The sequence below is a fragment of the Chrysochloris asiatica genome, unplaced genomic scaffold, assembly GCF_000296735.1.
Source record: "Chrysochloris asiatica unplaced genomic scaffold, ChrAsi1.0 scaffold00024, whole genome shotgun sequence".
In the NCBI taxonomy this organism is placed as follows: Eukaryota; Metazoa; Chordata; class Mammalia; order Afrosoricida; family Chrysochloridae; genus Chrysochloris; species Chrysochloris asiatica.
Genome location: NW_006408542.1, coordinates 22,919,998 through 22,937,687, shown reverse-complemented (window position 1 = coordinate 22,937,687; position 17,690 = coordinate 22,919,998). Strand labels below are relative to the sequence as shown.

General features: G+C 38.0%; 1 protein-coding gene across 2 annotated transcripts in view; it reads right to left on the bottom strand.

Moving 5' to 3' along the window:
- GTF2A1L (general transcription factor IIA, 1-like) overlaps window positions 1-17,690 on the bottom strand; it is a 65,494-nt gene that overhangs the window by 26,104 nt on the left and 21,700 nt on the right. For both annotated transcript variants that reach the window (XM_006839440.1, XM_006839441.1), the window contains 4 exons: window positions 13,188-13,196; window positions 12,375-12,418; window positions 9,116-9,209; window positions 7,222-7,781 (listed from right to left, as the gene is read on the bottom strand). In XM_006839440.1, coding sequence (XP_006839503.1) covers window positions 7,222-7,781; window positions 9,116-9,209; window positions 12,375-12,418; window positions 13,188-13,196 — 707 coding nt within the window. The remainder of the gene's footprint in view (window positions 1-7,221; window positions 7,782-9,115; window positions 9,210-12,374; window positions 12,419-13,187; window positions 13,197-17,690) is intronic.

Genomic DNA, 17,690 nt, shown 5'->3' with positions numbered 1-17,690 from the left:
GGTTCAAGCTCACCAGATGCTCCTTGGAAACCCTATACAGGGTCGCTATGGGTCGGAACCGACTCAACGGCACTTAACAACAACAACAACAGAATCATAAAATGCCAGGGCATAGCTCTTTTAATTCCTCACACAAATTAATCTAGATACCTACCATAATAGGAGCCCTGATGGCATAGTGGGTAACAAGTTAGAACCCACCAGCCATTCTGTGGGATACATATGAAGCTTTCCATTCTACAAAGATTCACAGCCTCAGAAACCCTATACAGGGATGCTATGAGTTGGAAGCGACTTGACAGCACACAACCACCTCCACCACCATCTACCATAACATGGTGACAAATGATGATTCACATTACCTGGCCAGGTACAGTATCATCCCATGCCTCTCTATCTTTACTTGGCATTAAAAATACCTTTACATATTTTACATGCTAAAAAGTACTTGTTAAATTGGCTTTCTTCCTATAAAAAATTATATCACATAAATGGTTTAAAAATCTCTGATTTAGAGATTCAATTTATGGATGGCAAAGTGACTCAAGACTATATTAGCTCAACTGAACTGAATTCTTAATTCAATAATCTATGACACTGTATCTTTTAAAGGTATACCACAAAATATTTAAAAGAAAAACTAAGTCTTAAGTTTTATTCCCTTATTTTATCCATTTTTCATTAATACATTGATTTTGAGCTAGATCAGTGATTCTTAACCTTTATATTAAATTTTATAATTACCTTATTGTTGTTGTTAAGTGCAGTCGAGTGGGTTCCAACTCATAGCAAACTCATATAGGGTTTGAACTATCAACTTTGCAGTTCACACAACCCTGCAGTCCAGGGCATTATCCTGCAGTGCCACACCACTGGACATCACGCTAAGAATGAATTAAAAGCAATTTGTGATTGACTACTAAGGCTTCATAGTTTGAACCCATGCAGTAGCACCATGAAAGAAAGGCCTAGGGATTTTCTTCCATAAATCCCAGTCATGAAAACCCTGCAGAGCTCAGTTCTGCTCTGTAGCACATGGGGTCAACATGTATTGGAATTGACTCACAGCAACAAATTTGGTTTGGTTTTGATTTGAACCCCAATCTAGACCCAGCTGATCCAATGGAGTGTCAATAGCAAAAAGAGATGAGTTTGAAGTCTCTGTCAAACCTCTATTGGAGTCCTGGTGCAGCACTGTAGGATAAGCACTGGACTACTAATGCAAGGTCAACCGTTCAAACCCACGACCTGCTCCTCTGAAACCCTATACAGGGTTCCTATGTGTTGGAATCCATTCTACAGCACTTAACAAAATCAACAGTTAGACCAATTAGATATAAATCCTTGGAGGCAAGCTTAACATTACCCTTTTTTTTTTTTTAAGATGTCCCAATAATTTTATTGGTTGAAAACCACAGAGTCAGATAAAGACTCATTTCTTCTATTCTTTAAGAGCTTATACTCCAATATACACGAATGTGTATATACCTTTAAGGTATACAAAAGAATAAAATGTAATGCTCAATGCATAGAGTACATTTAAGTGTATAGTTTTTAACTACACTATAGCCAATAAATGTGTAGGGTACTATGAAAACATAGAAGAGATACAGTCAAACTAATAATGGTTTCAAGGCAAGGAGAGGAGGAGGGGTCATCAAAGCAAGATTTCTGAAGGAGATCATAAATAAGTAGGAATTAACAAGGAGGTATAAGGATGGTGGGGAAGCAATCCTGGCACGAGACATTAGGGATAGCACAGCACAGAGGTAGGAAACAACAAGTTTAACACAATGAATCCCTTCCAATAAAGTGTAAGAACATGGAGATCATTGAAGGCCATGTTAACTAACTTGAAGTTTTATTATTCTATAGGTGATGGGCAGCCAGTGGCAAGTTAAGCAGGGAAAGGGCATACATGGTCAGGCTGCCTTTAGGTCTATCTCTGGAAAAAATGAAGAGAGAGATAATAGCTAACATCGTCTGAGCACTTCTGTGTCAGGTAATGTACTGTTGCGAACTTCCCACTGACATCTTTAACCCTCCCACCACCTCAACTCTATGTCAGATACTATTATCCTTATGTTACAAAGGAGGAAACTGAGTAACTTGTTCAAGTGTCTTAGTAATCCAATGCTGCTATAACAAAAATACCGTAAGTGGGTAGCTCTATTGAACATACATTTATTTTCTCACAGGTTAGGACTCTAGAAGTAAAAATTCAGGGCACCAGCTACAGAGGAAATCTCACATAAAGGAAGTCACTCCATCAGATGTGGGGCAAGGTCCTTGTCTCTTTTCAGCTTCTATTCATAGGTTTCTTGACATTCTTGTAGTATATATCTTCCCCTCAATTTATGCTTACTTGCTTAATCTGTTCTCTTATACCTCAAGAGAGATTAAGTTACAACACACCCTAAACTAATAACTAATACCACCTTATTAAAAAACAAAGAAATGCCATTCCCAAATGGAACTGTAATCACAGTATGTTGTGGTGTGCTATCAGGTCAATTCCAACTCATAGCATCCCTATAAGGCAGAGGAGAACTGTCCCATAGGAATCCCTAGGCTGTAATCTAGGAAAATCCTTACAACTGGATCAACAAATGACATCATAATAAATGGAGAAACGATTGAAGTCAAAAACTTCACTTTGCTTGGATCCACAATCAATGCTCAGGAAAGCAGCAATCAAGAAATCAAACGATGTTTTTACATTAAGCAAATCTGCTGCACAAGACCTCTTTAAAGTGCTAAATAGTAAAGATGTCAGTTTGAAGACTAAGGTATGCTAGATCCAAGCCATGGTATTACCATGGTACTACCTCATATACGGAGTCCTGGTGTGGTGTTGTGGGTTAATGCACCAGACTGCAAAGCCACTTGAACTGCAAGATCATTGTTCAAGCTCACCAGCCGCTCCTTGGAAACCCTACACAGGGTCGCTATGGGTCAGAACCGATTCAACGGCACTTAACAACAGCGACAACACCTCATATATACAGGTAAAGAGCCATGGCAGCATAGTTGAGTTCATACCCACCAACTGCTCCATGGGAGACAGATGAGGCTTTCTGCTCCCATAAAGATTTACAACCTTGGGAACCCTATAGGGTTCGCTATGAGTTGGAACTGACTTGAGGGCACAACACCACCACCATATACATGTGAAAGTTGAACAATGAATATGGAAGACCGTAAAAAAAATCAATGCATTTGAATTACAATGTTGGGGGTAAGAATATTAAAAGTACTAACTGATGATCCGCTCTGTACACCTTCACACAATTAAAAATAAAAAGCTTAAATAAAAAACTTTTTAAATGTATCACAGACTTCCAGAAGAACAAACAAAGCTGTGTTAGAAAAAGTATAACCAGAATGCATCCTTAGAAGAGAAGATGGTGAGACTTCATCTCTCGTACTTTGCTGTTGTTGTTAAGTGCCGTCGAGTCGGTTCCAACCCATAGCGACCCTGTACAGGGTCTCCGAGGGTGTAAATCTTTACGGGAGTAGAAAGCCTCATCTTTCTCCCGCGGAGCGGCTGGTAGTTTCGAACTGCTGACCTTAAGGTTCGCAGCCCAATTCGTAACCACTACGCTACCAGAGCTCCTTTAGCCATATTATTATCAGGAAGGACCAGTCCATGGAGAAAGACTTCACACTTGGTAAAGTGGAGAGTCAGCAAGAGAAAAAGCCCCAATGAGATGGACTGACACAGAGGCAGAGGCAATGGCTCCAATGTAACAATTGTGAGGATGGCGCAGGACAGGGCAGTGTTTCCTTCTGTTGTGCAGAGGGTCACTCTGAGTTGAAATCAACTCAACAGCACCTAACAGCAACAGAGGATACACTGTCATTACCCATTTCTCTCCTTCTACTCCAAATTTTTAGTGTTCAAATGAAAAATTGATCTTATAATTCTCTATAGCATTCCAGTTTTGTTGCTACATGCCACTGAGTCGCTTCTGACTCATAGCAACTCTATGTACAACAGAACAGAACGCTACCCAGCCCTGTGCCATCACAATTGCTGATATGTTTGAGCCCATCATTGTAACCACTGTGTCAATCCATCTCATTGAGGGTAACCTCTTTTTTCACTGACCTTCTACTTAATCAAGTGTGATGTCCTTTACTAATAACTGGTCCCTCCTGATAACACAAGCAGAGTATGTAAGACAAAATCCTACCATTCACCCTTCAAGGGAGCATTTTGACTGTACTTCTTCTAAGACAAATTTGGTTGTTCTTTGGACACTCCAAGTATGCTCACTATTCTTCACCAACACCATAATACAAAGACACCAATTCTTCAGTCTTCCTTATTCATTGTCCACAATAAGGCAAGTGAAAATATCATGGCTTGGGTCAGGCATACCTTTAGTCTTTAAAGTGACATCTTTGTTTTTTAAAACTTGAAATATATCTTTAAAGTCCTTTTTTATTTCAGCAAACAAGGTTTTGCCATCTACATACGACATGTTTTTAATAAGTCTTCCTCCAATCCTGATGTTGTGTTTTACTTCATATAGTCCAGCTTCTCAGATTATTTGCTCAGCATAGAAACTGAATAAGCATGGTGAAAGGATACAATCCTAACATACATCTTTCCTGTTCTGTATCCTCTTGTTCTATTCTAACAACAGCCTCTTGGTCATGTACAGGTTCACCATGAGCAAAATTAAGGCTTCCAGAATTCCCACTCTTTTCACTATCTATTATTTGTTATGATTCACACAGTGGAATACTCAGTAAAAAACAAGTAAAGATCTTTCTGGTGCTCTCTGCTTTTAACTAAGATTCGTCTGATACCAGAAATGGTATCCTTCATTCCACAACCACTTCTGAATCTGGCTTGACTTACTAGCAGCAAACTGCTGATGTACTGCTGCCACAGTCATTTTAAATGATAATTTTGGAAAATATACTTATAAAGAAAAGCAGCTCATAATGTTTTTGAAAATTTAACAGATTGCTATTTTAAAGGTGGCTGTTGTTGTTAAGTGCCGTCAAGTCAGTTCTGACTCATAGCAACTATATAGGGTTTCTGTGGAGTGGCTGGTAGGTTTGAACTGACAATCTTTCAGTTAACAGTCCAGTGCTTATTCTACAGAGTCCCTTTTAGATATAGACCTATTTTAAAGCTAATAAACTTCTATGAAAAATTTCCCACTATATTATAAACACACAGAGTATAATGCTCCTAATTTCTTTTCCTGTCTTTCTTTAAACTATAAATACTCCACATTGTTGTTGTTAAGTACCATGGAGTCGGTTCCAACTAATAGTGACACTGCACGGGGTTTCGGAGGCTGTAAATCTTTATGGGAGCACAACATCTCTTCTTTCTCCCACGGAACTGCTGGTAGTTTTGAACTGCCAACCTTCAGGTTAGCAGCCCGATTTGTAACCACTACACTACCAGAGCTCCATATACATTATCTCAAATAATACTGAAATTCATTAATTTGGCATTATGTTCAGTTTATAGACTACAAAAGAATAACTGAGTAGCGTTATATAGCTCTGTTTGTAAGTGGTAAGTATGGGATTTGAATCCAGTGGTTCAAAGCTCAAGCTTTCAACCACTTCTGCCACTATCACTTTCCAAAACAATCATTGATCAATCTCCCTTAACTAATCCATTTTACCACATTGGGCAAGATATCACATCTAATGAGTAGCAATAAAATAAGTCTTTGACTTATCACACCAAAATTGTACAACGTTCATATAGAGGCCAGGGACAAAAAGCCTCCAAAACAATTATGATAAAAACTAACACTTATTTTAAATTTATAGTTATTTTCTACCTCAAAACCATGCTCCATCATTACGAGTTTAGCCTACATTGATTTTTACAGTTTTATGTACTATGTGAAAAAATATCATGATAAAATTCTAAAATAAGGCACACTTAAATTTCAGAACTTTACAGCAATCTAAAAACAGACTTGCTAAGGCCTTGAACAAGTTTCATCAAATATATGAAACAACCTAAATGAGGTCAAACCATTTTAGACAGTCATTTTATTTCCTGACTGTCCTTCACTGTACTCGGTATCTTTCCTATTCAACCTAAGAAATTTAAAGCATTCTGAAAATGAAACATTAAGCAGCACTTAATTGGTATGACACTTTAGGATATGCACTTGATGGTTTGAACCTCAAGGTCAGTGGTTCAAATTCACCAGTTGCTCCTTGGAAATCCTATACGGAACTGACTTGATGGCACTTAACAGCAACAACAAATTATCTGAAAGAAATCATGCTGGCACTGTATGATAAATAGCACTGGACTGCTGACCTCAAAATTGGCAGTTCAAACCCACCACCTGCTTCACATGAGAAAGATGAGGCTTTCTGCTACTGTAAAGATTTACAGCCTTGGAAACTCTATAGCAAAGCTATGAGTCAAAACTGACTCAATAACAGTGAGATTTTGTATGACTGTACCATGCAAATTAGTATTATCGATTCATAATAATCTGTATGATATAATCCTTTATTTTCAAGTCTAACTAAATAGTATGAAAGGAATTAGCTACAAGCCATTTTTAAAAAGATAACGCAAGATTTTCTGAAAATTGTTACCATCCAAAATTCTATATGAATCTGCCATCACTGTGAATTCCTTGGAAATTAGTAGCTCTGGCCTATTTTCAGTGAAAAACATTAATTACAAGCTATTTTTAGAGATTTATAAATAAAGTTAAATGAACTGAGCATTTTTTGCAGGTAGGGAGAAACAAAGTATGTACTGGCAAAATTAATTCCTCATGTTAGAAAGACTACCATAGGGGAGTTTAGGAAAACTAAGTAAAGGAAGACAAACCACTTTGGACTTCTTTTGTATATTAAATATGACAAGGAACTACCTCAAAATATTTAAGTAGTAAAATGAATTTATAGGTCTTTTAAGTTTTATCTGCTGGGGGGTGGGGAGAGAATTCTTGCAACATAAAGAGGTAAAAAGGATTACTTCAAAACAAACGCATTTTTTTAAAGGAAAATTCTAATTCATTGATTGAAGTAAAATGCGTAGGAATGCTGAGCATGAAATACTTAAAAAGCAATAATGGCTATATTAAAACCAACAAAAAAGAAACCATCTCCTAAAGAAAACTGAGCACACATATAGTTCTGATTAACCTTACTGTGTAAACACTGATAGCTACCTTACCCCTAATACCATGAAATTGAACATAGAACTACCTTCTTGGACACAGGCAGGCTGCTGGGCTCCTCTATATTTCTTGGTTGCTTTGCAGAATCGCATCCATACATCCTATTATTAAGAACATGAAGCTGAACATCAGGTATGTGTTGTTGATGCAGAGCCCCCTGAGGACCCATGGAGAAAGGCCCACCATGCATGTTTGGAGTCATGCTAGCAGAAACACTGAGCACTGGCTCCACATTCGAATCTGTTTGAGAAACCTGTGGAGCAAATACAACATTTGGGAGACTGATATACTGAGGGCTTTCCTGCTGACTCAGCAAAACTTCAGACATGACATTATGCTCATTTCCAGTGTGTTTCCTATCCACTGTCCCAGAATGCAGAATTGTGGGTTGTTGGAACACAGTTTCCAGTCTCTGTGATTTTTCAGTAGTTGCATGAAGAGAAGCTGGGCTCAATCGTGGAACACTGGTCTGTATTACTGCAGGCTGCCCAAGCTGCTGAAATATGTGCTGAATTGGATGCTGAAGAATATTTGCTCTTCCAGGAGTCTGTGTTACTATAACTGGTACATTGACTTTATAAAGGTGACCTCAAAATGAGAAAGCAAAACTGTAAGTATAATAGAATCCTAACTTTCTCTCTCTATAAAAAAATAACAAACTCATACACAACAGACGGAGAGGAACTATATCAATATGTTAATAGTAGTTATCTCTAGACGTGTTTATTTTATTCTTCAGACTTTTTTGTATTTTCTACAATACATATATATTACTGTTATTCTTAAAAACTGAATGCTTTTCTTTAATTCTAGCTTTTCCCCACTATTGGTCATATGGTACATTTTGAGATATATACAGGCCACCATTATTTATTTCATTTTCTCCCATTATTTAGTAAGTACATTACAGAGTGTTAACAACCCAAAATAGGATTTTAAGTATAATCATATATAAAAATATATTTCTGGTATTTAATATCTCACATAACAATTATAGGACAAGGTTCTCCAAGAAAAATGTCATGGTTTCAAAACCCATCACATTTCTGCTCCCCCTTTTCTCTAAATTACAACCAAAAGAGGATAAAGGAGGTATTTATTTTTGAGCATCAAGTTGTACATGCTGCTTAAATGTTACAATAATCCAAAGTTTAGACACTAAACTCTTTCAAATCAAGAAACGGTGCTTTGAAAAGCAGATGTGCCAAACCTCCAGATGCCCTTTCTAGTATACCATGTAGCCTCCAATAAGAAAGGAAGAAATGGTTAACCAGCTTAATCTTTCATTTTCCTTATTGTAATTAGCAGGCATAAAGTCATTTTATTTTATATTTTTTAGTAAGTAAGTTGTTGTTGTTAAGTGCTGTCGAGTTGGTTCTGACCCATAATGACCCTGTAAAGGGTTTCCAAGAAGCGACTGGTGAGCTTGAACCGCTGACCTTGTGGTTCAAACCGACTTTGCAGTCCAGCGCATTAGCCCAAAGCACCACACAAGGACTCCATTATGTAGGTGGATCTGAAATTTGAATTTGAATTTGAAACTATATATATAAAGTCTCTAACCACTGTTGGTGTGGCGCTCTAGGGTAAGCACTGGACCACTAACGACAAGTATGCAGTTCAAACCCACCAGCCATTCCTTGGAAACCCTGTACAGGGTTGTTAAGAGTTGGAACCAACTCGACGGCATTGAACAACAATAACGTTGGGAAAGAGAACTGGGAACAAAAGACAAGACAAGACCTTCTTCTGTGGTAGCTGCCTCCGTCAAAATAATAACCATCATTGATTCTAATATTTAAAACAGATTTTATTGAAGTTCCTATAACTTCTGGTAGACAGTCTACAAAACTCAGGAAACAAACTCTTCTAGAAGTTAGTGTCAATGCTAGAAATGAAATAGCATTAGACTAGACTCTCACCAGATGCAGTCTGCAGCGTCACACCTGCAGGTACATGAACCGGATAACCAACACTGGAAGGAAAAGTAAAGTTTGCACTGGATTTTGAAGTGCCCTGGAATTGAGAAATTTACATTAGAAACTTAGAAAAGGACTTGTATCTTTTTTGTTCCCCTGGTCTCAAAGGGAATAAAAAAATCTGATTCACAACAATAGTTTGACAAGTCTGTTAGAACTGAATTCTTTGAATAAAACAGCTTTTTAATATTCAATTCAGAGTATCGCATTAGGGAATCTGACTTGATGGCACTTAACAACATTAGGGATCAAGAGACTTTCTGTTCTACAGCTAGGCCACTCATCCTCAAGGATTTATATATAAGGACTACATAGTTATTTACAAGAGTTTTCTTATAAATCTGTAAGTGGGTTACCTAAGGTATTTTAATATAGATAATATACTACATAAATCTAATTTTAGAATAATTAAGCATTGCTGTTATTAGTTGCCATTAAGTCGGTTCTGACTCGATGGTAACCCAATATGAGTTTAAAAATACTAAAACAAAAGACAAACATTTTTACCTATTAGATCTGCAAACATTCAAAAGATTAATGGTACTCAATACTGGTAAGAATGTGATAAAAATCAGTTCTCTTTTATCACGAGTGTGTATTGGTACAATCTTTTTGGAGAGTAATTTTATAATACCAAATATATCCAAATTGAAAACATACATGACCTTTGATCCAGAATTTCTATTTCTAGGAATTTATCCTGATTATCACATACGTATAAAAAGACATATATATATATACATGTAATTCAATAGAGTACTATATTTTTAAATAATTTAAACGTCCATCAGCAAAAGATTCACTCATTAAACTGTGGTACAACTACTAGGCTCAAGCTATATGTACTGGCACTGAAAAGGGTCCATCTATATACTAGTGGGTATCCAAAATTTCATGGGAAAATTCCATTGTCTTTTTTTCTTTTTTAAAAAGTTTTATTGTGATTCTAGCAAAGGTTTCAGAGTAGATCATCAGTTTTACATTTTAAAAAGTCATACACTTCATTTCATTTCGATTTCAATTCCCTCAATGTAGTATCACTTATCCCACTTCCCCCATGTTTCTTGTTTCCATTCCTCCTCTTTTCCACACCCTTCTGAATTTTGTCCTTAGGTAAATGCAGTCCTTTTGATCTAGAAACGTTTGACCATTCTATGGTGTGCGCACCTCATTAATGTTGCCATCCCCCACTGACTGAATAGTGAGCAATGCGGTAAGTTCAGTTCGAGACCAAGGGTCACAGCTGTGATAGACCACCAGTCGCTATCCAACCAATAAGCGTGGTCTTTTTCATGATTTTTGAGTTCTATTCCAATTCCTCCCACTCTACCCAGGACCTTCTAATGTGATCCCTTTCAGAGCAGTTGGTAGTGGTAGCTGGCACCATCTAGTTCTTCTAGACTCAGGGTCATGGAGACTAATGTTCATGTGGTCCATTTCCATTATCTTTTCATTCTATTTTTCCACAAACTTTTTGAAGCCTCCTCATATTATTAAGTTTTTAAAAACTTTACAGAAACAATATAGAGAATGGTCCTACTTTTTATCCTAAAAATCACTATCATTTCCTCAAAGATATAGAGATAGATGTAAAGCAAACAGTTAAGAGTTGTAAGGATGTAGGGCTCTTTCACTTTCTAATTTAAAAACCTCTGAGGGGGTTTTGTTTTTGTTTTCACTTCTTATAAGGACATCTTATTTCTAAAATCATGAAAAAGGTTATCCCCATTTTTAAAAATCAGATTTAAAAGTCAAAGATAGTTCGTCTTTAGTTTCTTATCCAAAGCAGTACACTTTTCCCCATAAATCCTGGTGAGGGGTGAGTATTTTGTTTGGTTTTAATGAAGAAATGAGAATAAATAGACCAACAAACCTTTTACCTTACAAAGGTAAAATGATTTGAAAGAAACAGAAAACCAGTTAGTGGACTATATACCATCAGCACCACAGAAAGTTAAGAGCTAAAATGGGTATTCTTCCCCACTTGAAAAGTTACTCAATTTTCTGTTATAAGCAGTGGGTTTCTTTCCTGCCCCTAAAGCTAGGGGGGAAAGAAATCTATACTGTAGCCTCTACTACTTTACAAAGACAGATAGTAACTAGAATATTTCACTTCATAAAAAGGAAAAGTATACTACTCAACACAAAAAAATACACCATCTCAAATTTGTTTATTTAGGCCATACCAAGCATGAGGCTTTCTGCTCCCGTAAAGATCTGCAGCCTTGGAAACTCCATGCAGGGTCACTACGAGCCAGAACCCACTCCACGGTACTTAACAACAACAAGCATATTATGAGGGGTATCAGAAAGTTTGTGGAGAAATTTCATTCATCTTTTATTTTTCCGTTTTTCCATGCACTTTTTGAAGCCTCCCCAATTAAAACATTGCAGTGTTTTAAAATTGCGTACAACTTCAGTAACTTCAGAATTCTCCTAATCTTCTAAGTAGTCTTAGCATATGCTAACAAATGTCATGAAATGAAAAGCTGATAAGAAAATGTCAATTCTGGAATTCCTGAGTTTTTGCTACATCGCTGTTAAAGAATGAAAGTAGCAGTCAAGAAATATGCTGAAAATAACCTCTTTCTAGTGTTAAATGAGAAAAGATGTCAGTTTGATGACAAAAGTGCATTTGATCCAAACCATGGTATTTTAAATCGCCTCATATGCATGTTAAAGGACAATGTATATGGAAGAGCACAGAAGAACAGATGCACTTGAATTACAATGCTGGAGAAGAATATTTAAAGTACCATGGACTGCCAGAAAAACAAACATCTGTTTTGGAATAAGTGCAGCCACATGTTCCTTAGAAGCGAGGACAGCAAGAACTCGTCTATTGTACTTTCGGCATGTCCCTGAACAAGGACAACATGCTTGGAAAAATGGAGGGTCAATGAAAAAGAGGAAGACCCCGAATGAAATAGACTGACACACTGGCAGCAACAACAGGCTCAAACAGAAGATTCGTGAGGATGGTGCAGGACCCGGCAGTGTTTCATGCTGTGGTCCATCGGGCGCTATGATTTGGAACCACTTCAATGGCACCAAACAACAACATGCTTCTTCCTGTTGCCCCATTCTTCACCGTATCTTTTCCCATTCAACTGGAGGATTATAAATTATATCTATACCCATTATGCAACCATTTAATAACAGGGATGTATCTTTTGAAATATATTTTAAATTCGTTACATACCAGTTCTGTGGTAAAACTGGGAACAGTTCTACCTGAAGGAATAACTGCATGGAAAACAAAGGAAACATTATACATTCATTACAATTTACCGAGTTAATACAATTGCTAAGCACAACACATAAGTCATTTCTACCACCAACATGTTTGATCATGGTGAATTCTTAACCAACTTCTTGATTACAGGATAAAAAATAATTATAGTTTTTCAACAAACTTATGTAAAAACATAAATAGCAAAAGAAAATATCTCATAGTAACCAAGTATACTTTAGGAATCTGTAACAAAACATCTCAGTTGTCTTTGTTGTTGTTGCTGTTAAGTGACTTTGAGTCATTTCTTACACATAGCAACCTTGTATAGGGTTATCTAGGAGCGGTTAGTGAATTTGAACCGGAAACCTTGTGGTTCAAACCGACCTTGCAGTCCAGTGCTTATCCTACAGCGCCACACCAGGACTTCAGGTTGTCATTAGTAGACAACATAGCACCAAATTTACATTAGAACTTTCTCTGGGGAAGAAAAAGTAACATCCATTAAAACAACATATTTCCAAAAGACTATAGACTATTAAAGGACTCCTGGTGTGGTGCTGTAGAATTAGCACTGGACTGTGAACCACAAGATTGGTGGTTCAAACACACCGGCTGCTCCTCAGAAACCCTGTATAGGGTCACTATGAGTCAGAACTGACTGGATGGCACTTAACAATAACTTAACATGCTATTAAAGGACTCCTGGTGTGGTATCGGCACTGGACTGTGAACCACAAGGTCAGCAGTTCAAATCCACCAGCTGGTCCTCAAAAACCCTACATAGAGTTGCTATGAATTGGAACAGGCTTTTTAGGCCCATTCTAAATGCTATAGTTTTGAAATAAATTCCACTTTGTTATCATTAACAGATTATGTTATGTCATAATACATTCAATAAGACATTGTTGTTGTTAAGTGCCATGGAGTCAATTCTGACTCATAGTGACCCTATATAGGGTTTCCAAGAAGTGGTTGGTTCAAACTGACCTTGCAATCCAACGCATTATCCCACAGTACCACACCAGGGCTCAATAAACAAAATTAATTTTTTAAAAAAAGAAATGAAGTCCTAGTACATGCTACAACATGGACAAACCTTGAAGACATTATGCTGTGTGAAATAAGTCAATCACAAAGGAACAAATATTGTATGATCTAATTTCTATGAAATGGTAACAATAGGCACTTATCTAGACCAAACTTTATTAGTGTTTAACAGAGAGACCTACTGTGGTGCTGTAAAGATGTTTGCTTTGAGTATTGCTCCCTTATAAAGAATTACCTGTACATGATCAAATTGACAGAAGCTATTTGAAACATTAAATGAGAAGTTGGGGGGAAATTAGTTCATTCTAATTATACTGAAATAATTTGGAAAGGATATCAAGAAAGGTAGCACAACATGAAGGCAATCAATGTCCATTTTTTGTTACACTGTACTGCTAACTACAAGGTCAGCAGTTCAAACCCGCCAGTAACTCTTAGAAACCCTATTACAGGTCACTGTGAGTCAGAACATACACTACAGCACATAACAACAGCAACAGCTACACATATGAAAAAACGTGAATTGGTAAATGTTGTTTTATATGTACACACACACACACACACATATATATATATATCTTTCTTGACTGCTGCTTCCATGAGTATTGACAGTTGATCCAAGAAGCAGTCAAGAAATCAAACGACATATTGCATTAGGCAAATCTGCTGCATAGACCTTTTTAAAGTGTTGACGAGCAAAGATGTCAGCTTGAAGACTAAGGTGCGCCTGACCCAAGCCATGGTATTTTCAATAACTTCATATACATGTGAAAGTTGGACAGTGAATAAGGAAGATCATAGAAGAAATGATGCATTTGAGTTATGGTGTTGGAGAATATTGAAAGTGCCATGGGCTGCTAAAAGAACCAACAGATCTGTGTTGGAAGAAGTGCAGCCAGAGTGCTCCTTGGAAGCCAGGATGGCCTAACTTCGTCTCTCATACTTTGGACATATTGTCAGGAGGGGCCAGTCGCTGGAGAATAATATCGTGTTTGGTAAGGAGGAAGGTCAGAGAAAAAGAGGAAGACCCCCAGCGAGATGGATTGGCAAAGTGGCAACATCGATGGACTCAAGTGTGGCAATGATAGTGAGGTTGATCCAGAATCAGGCAGTGTTTCGTTCTGATGGGCATAAGGGCACTATGAGTTGGTACTGACTCGATGGCACCTAAAAACAACAATATATATATACATATATAGTCCTGGTGTGGTGCTGTGGGCTAATGTGTCAGACTGCTAAGTGGTTTGAACTTCAAATTCGGTGGTTCAAGGTCACCAGTTGCTCCTTGGAAACCCTATAAAGGGCCACTATGGGTCAGAATCAATTTGATGGCACTTAACAACAGTTCTGGTATGGCTCTGTGGATTAATGTGCTGGACTGCAAGGTCAGTTTGAATGTCAAGTTTGGCAGTTCAAGTTTACCAGCCACTCCTCGGAAATCCTATAAGGGTTGATATAGTTGGAACTGACTTGATGGCACTTAACAACTACATATATATTTAAAATAGGAATACTTGTGTGACACTGAGGGCTAATGCACTGGACTGCAAGGTTGGCTTAAACCACAAGGTTGGTGGTTCAAGCTCACCAGCTGCTCCCCAAAAACCCTACACAGGTCACTATGAGTCAGAACCACCTCACAGCACTTAACAACATATTTAAAATAGCAGCAACACTGCCCAGCAGACATCAAGGCAAGTAGTCAGGTCCCCTCAGGGCAAACCCCCTTCCAAGACAAAGACTCAATGGGAATACACAAGCAGACATACACTCTGATTGGTGACCACGTTTGTCACCAGTAAGGGGAAGTGACGGAAAAACAGCAATGAAGATGTAAGCTAAGCCCTACAACGTTCAATAGACTCCTATAAACCCGGTGGAGACCTATTGGCCAGCAGTGTGGCAAGACCTGGGGACTCTTGGGCCCAGAGTCAGTGACAAAGCCACAGAGGACTGGAGTGGAGAGTGAAGCGTCCAGCTGATAAGAAGAGAGGGCATATGTACAAGAACATCCACACTTGCAGATAATACCCACTCAACCTGGCCTCAATAACTGGATGAACAGAACTTGACTAGAAGAAGAAAGAAGAAAAAAAGAGTAATGTGATACAATTTGATGAACTTGATCTACACTGACGGATGCAGTAGCTCAAAAGAGGAAACAAATCTTTTCAGCGGGGATCACTCCCATCCCCTCCATACACAGAGTAGACAGGGATGGGCAACTTGGACACTGGCTACCCATAATGGGGGGTTACAAAGGCAAGAAGCTTACAAGCTTTCAAGATGGAACCTAGATCCAGAGGGCTCGGAGGAAGGTAGAATCTACACTGAGTAGTATACAATCTGTTTGGACGGAGCTGATAAAAGGAGATAGGAAAAGGTCTCTTGTGGTACCACAGTGAATAATTGGTATCAGGACTGACTGTGAGGGTTGGAAATGTAAAGGTAGACATTTTGTAGCAAAAGGAGGAGAGTGATTGACTTTACATTTATGGAGGTCCCTGGGACCATCAAAGGAGAAGAGTGTAATGCGGGACCCTACCCAGAGAAACAGTGATGTCAGAGATGGAGACAGAGACGAAGATGTGGAGAGATGGAGTGGCTGGGAACTCTAGACCCAGAGAGGGAGAGGGGCTGTATGCTGACGACTTGAGGGCAGGCTTTCAGGGTATACCCTCTGGTTGGTTGATAGTGCATGGAGCAATTGTAACCATGACAATGAAACGATATATGATGGGATGAATGTAAAACTAATGTTCTCCTATGTAAACTATCACTTAATATATATATCAGCAACAACAAATAACAGATGCTGATACCAGTTACGTACAAACACTTCATGGAATTTGTTTTCTTGGTTCCACGTTTAGGGCCATAGATTTATAGGACATCCCCATTAAGTGGCCTAATACTGATTTAAGTGCTTCTGTTTTACCTCCGGGTTCATATATACTGTCTGGGGACTTAAAAACTTGTAATCAGCCATCCCAGATATAACAATTGGTCTCTATTAGCTGGGAACAGCAGAAAGAACAGGAATCAGAGGAGGAACTGAAATGCATGCATTCCCTTTGCCATGAGACCAGAAGTACTAGATGGTGCCTTGCTACCATTACTGAACATTTGGTCACAGAGTCCATTGAATAATCTTGATAAAAAGAAGGGAAAATATGGAACAAAATTTTAAATTTTCATAGAATTCAGTCCTTCTAGAGCCAATGAAGCTAAATTATCTCTCCAAAATAACTGCTCTAAAGAAATCTTTAAACATTAAAACTGAAGTTACCTTTAAAGAAACAAGAGTTTAACTTAATCTGTAAAGATGTTTGCTTTGAGTATTGTACCCTTTTAAAGAATTACCTGTATGTGATCAGGTTGATAGAAGCAATCTGCAACATTAGATGAGAAGTTAGGGGAAAATGAGTTTATTCTAATTATACTGAAATTATTTGAAAGGATATCAAGAAGAGGTAACTGATGTCCATGTACTGTACACATAGAAACTGTTAAATTAGTTAGGTTTTGTTGCATATGTTTTCACCAAAAATAAATAATAACCAAGGGCATAATTCCAATTCATTTATTTCATGAGAAATTATTTATAGTACTTTGGTCACTTAGCAAGCACAGTTATGCAAACAAGTTTTAGGAATAAATGATCTCCTGGTGTCTGCATGTGAAACAGGTACAAGTGCTGAGAAAACAAATTTAAAAACTGCAAATCAATCTGCATTAAAGCTGCAATCTCATTTCTTTCCTTCATTTTCTATCAGTTTTCTATACTTGTTGTTGTTGTTAGGTGCCATCGAGTTGGTACAGACTCACAGCAACCTTATGCACAGCAGAACGAAAGACTGCCCGATCCCTGGGCCAACCTCACTACTGTTGCCACGCTTGAATCCATTGATGCTGCCCCTTGGCCAATCCATCTTGCTGGGGGTCTTCTTCTTTTTCTCTGACCCTCTACCTTACCAAACATGATATTCTTCTCCAGTGACCTGGTCCCTCCTGACAATATGTCCGAAGTATGACAGATGGAGTTTGGCCATCTTGGGCTCCAAGGAGCACCCTGGATGCACTTATTCCAAAATGGATCTATTGGTTCTTTTGGCAGCCCATGGCACTTTCAATATTCTTCTCCAACACCATAACTCAAAAGCATAAATTCTTCTACGGTCTTCCTTATTCACTGTCCAGCTTTCCCATGCATACGAGGTTACTGAAAATACCATG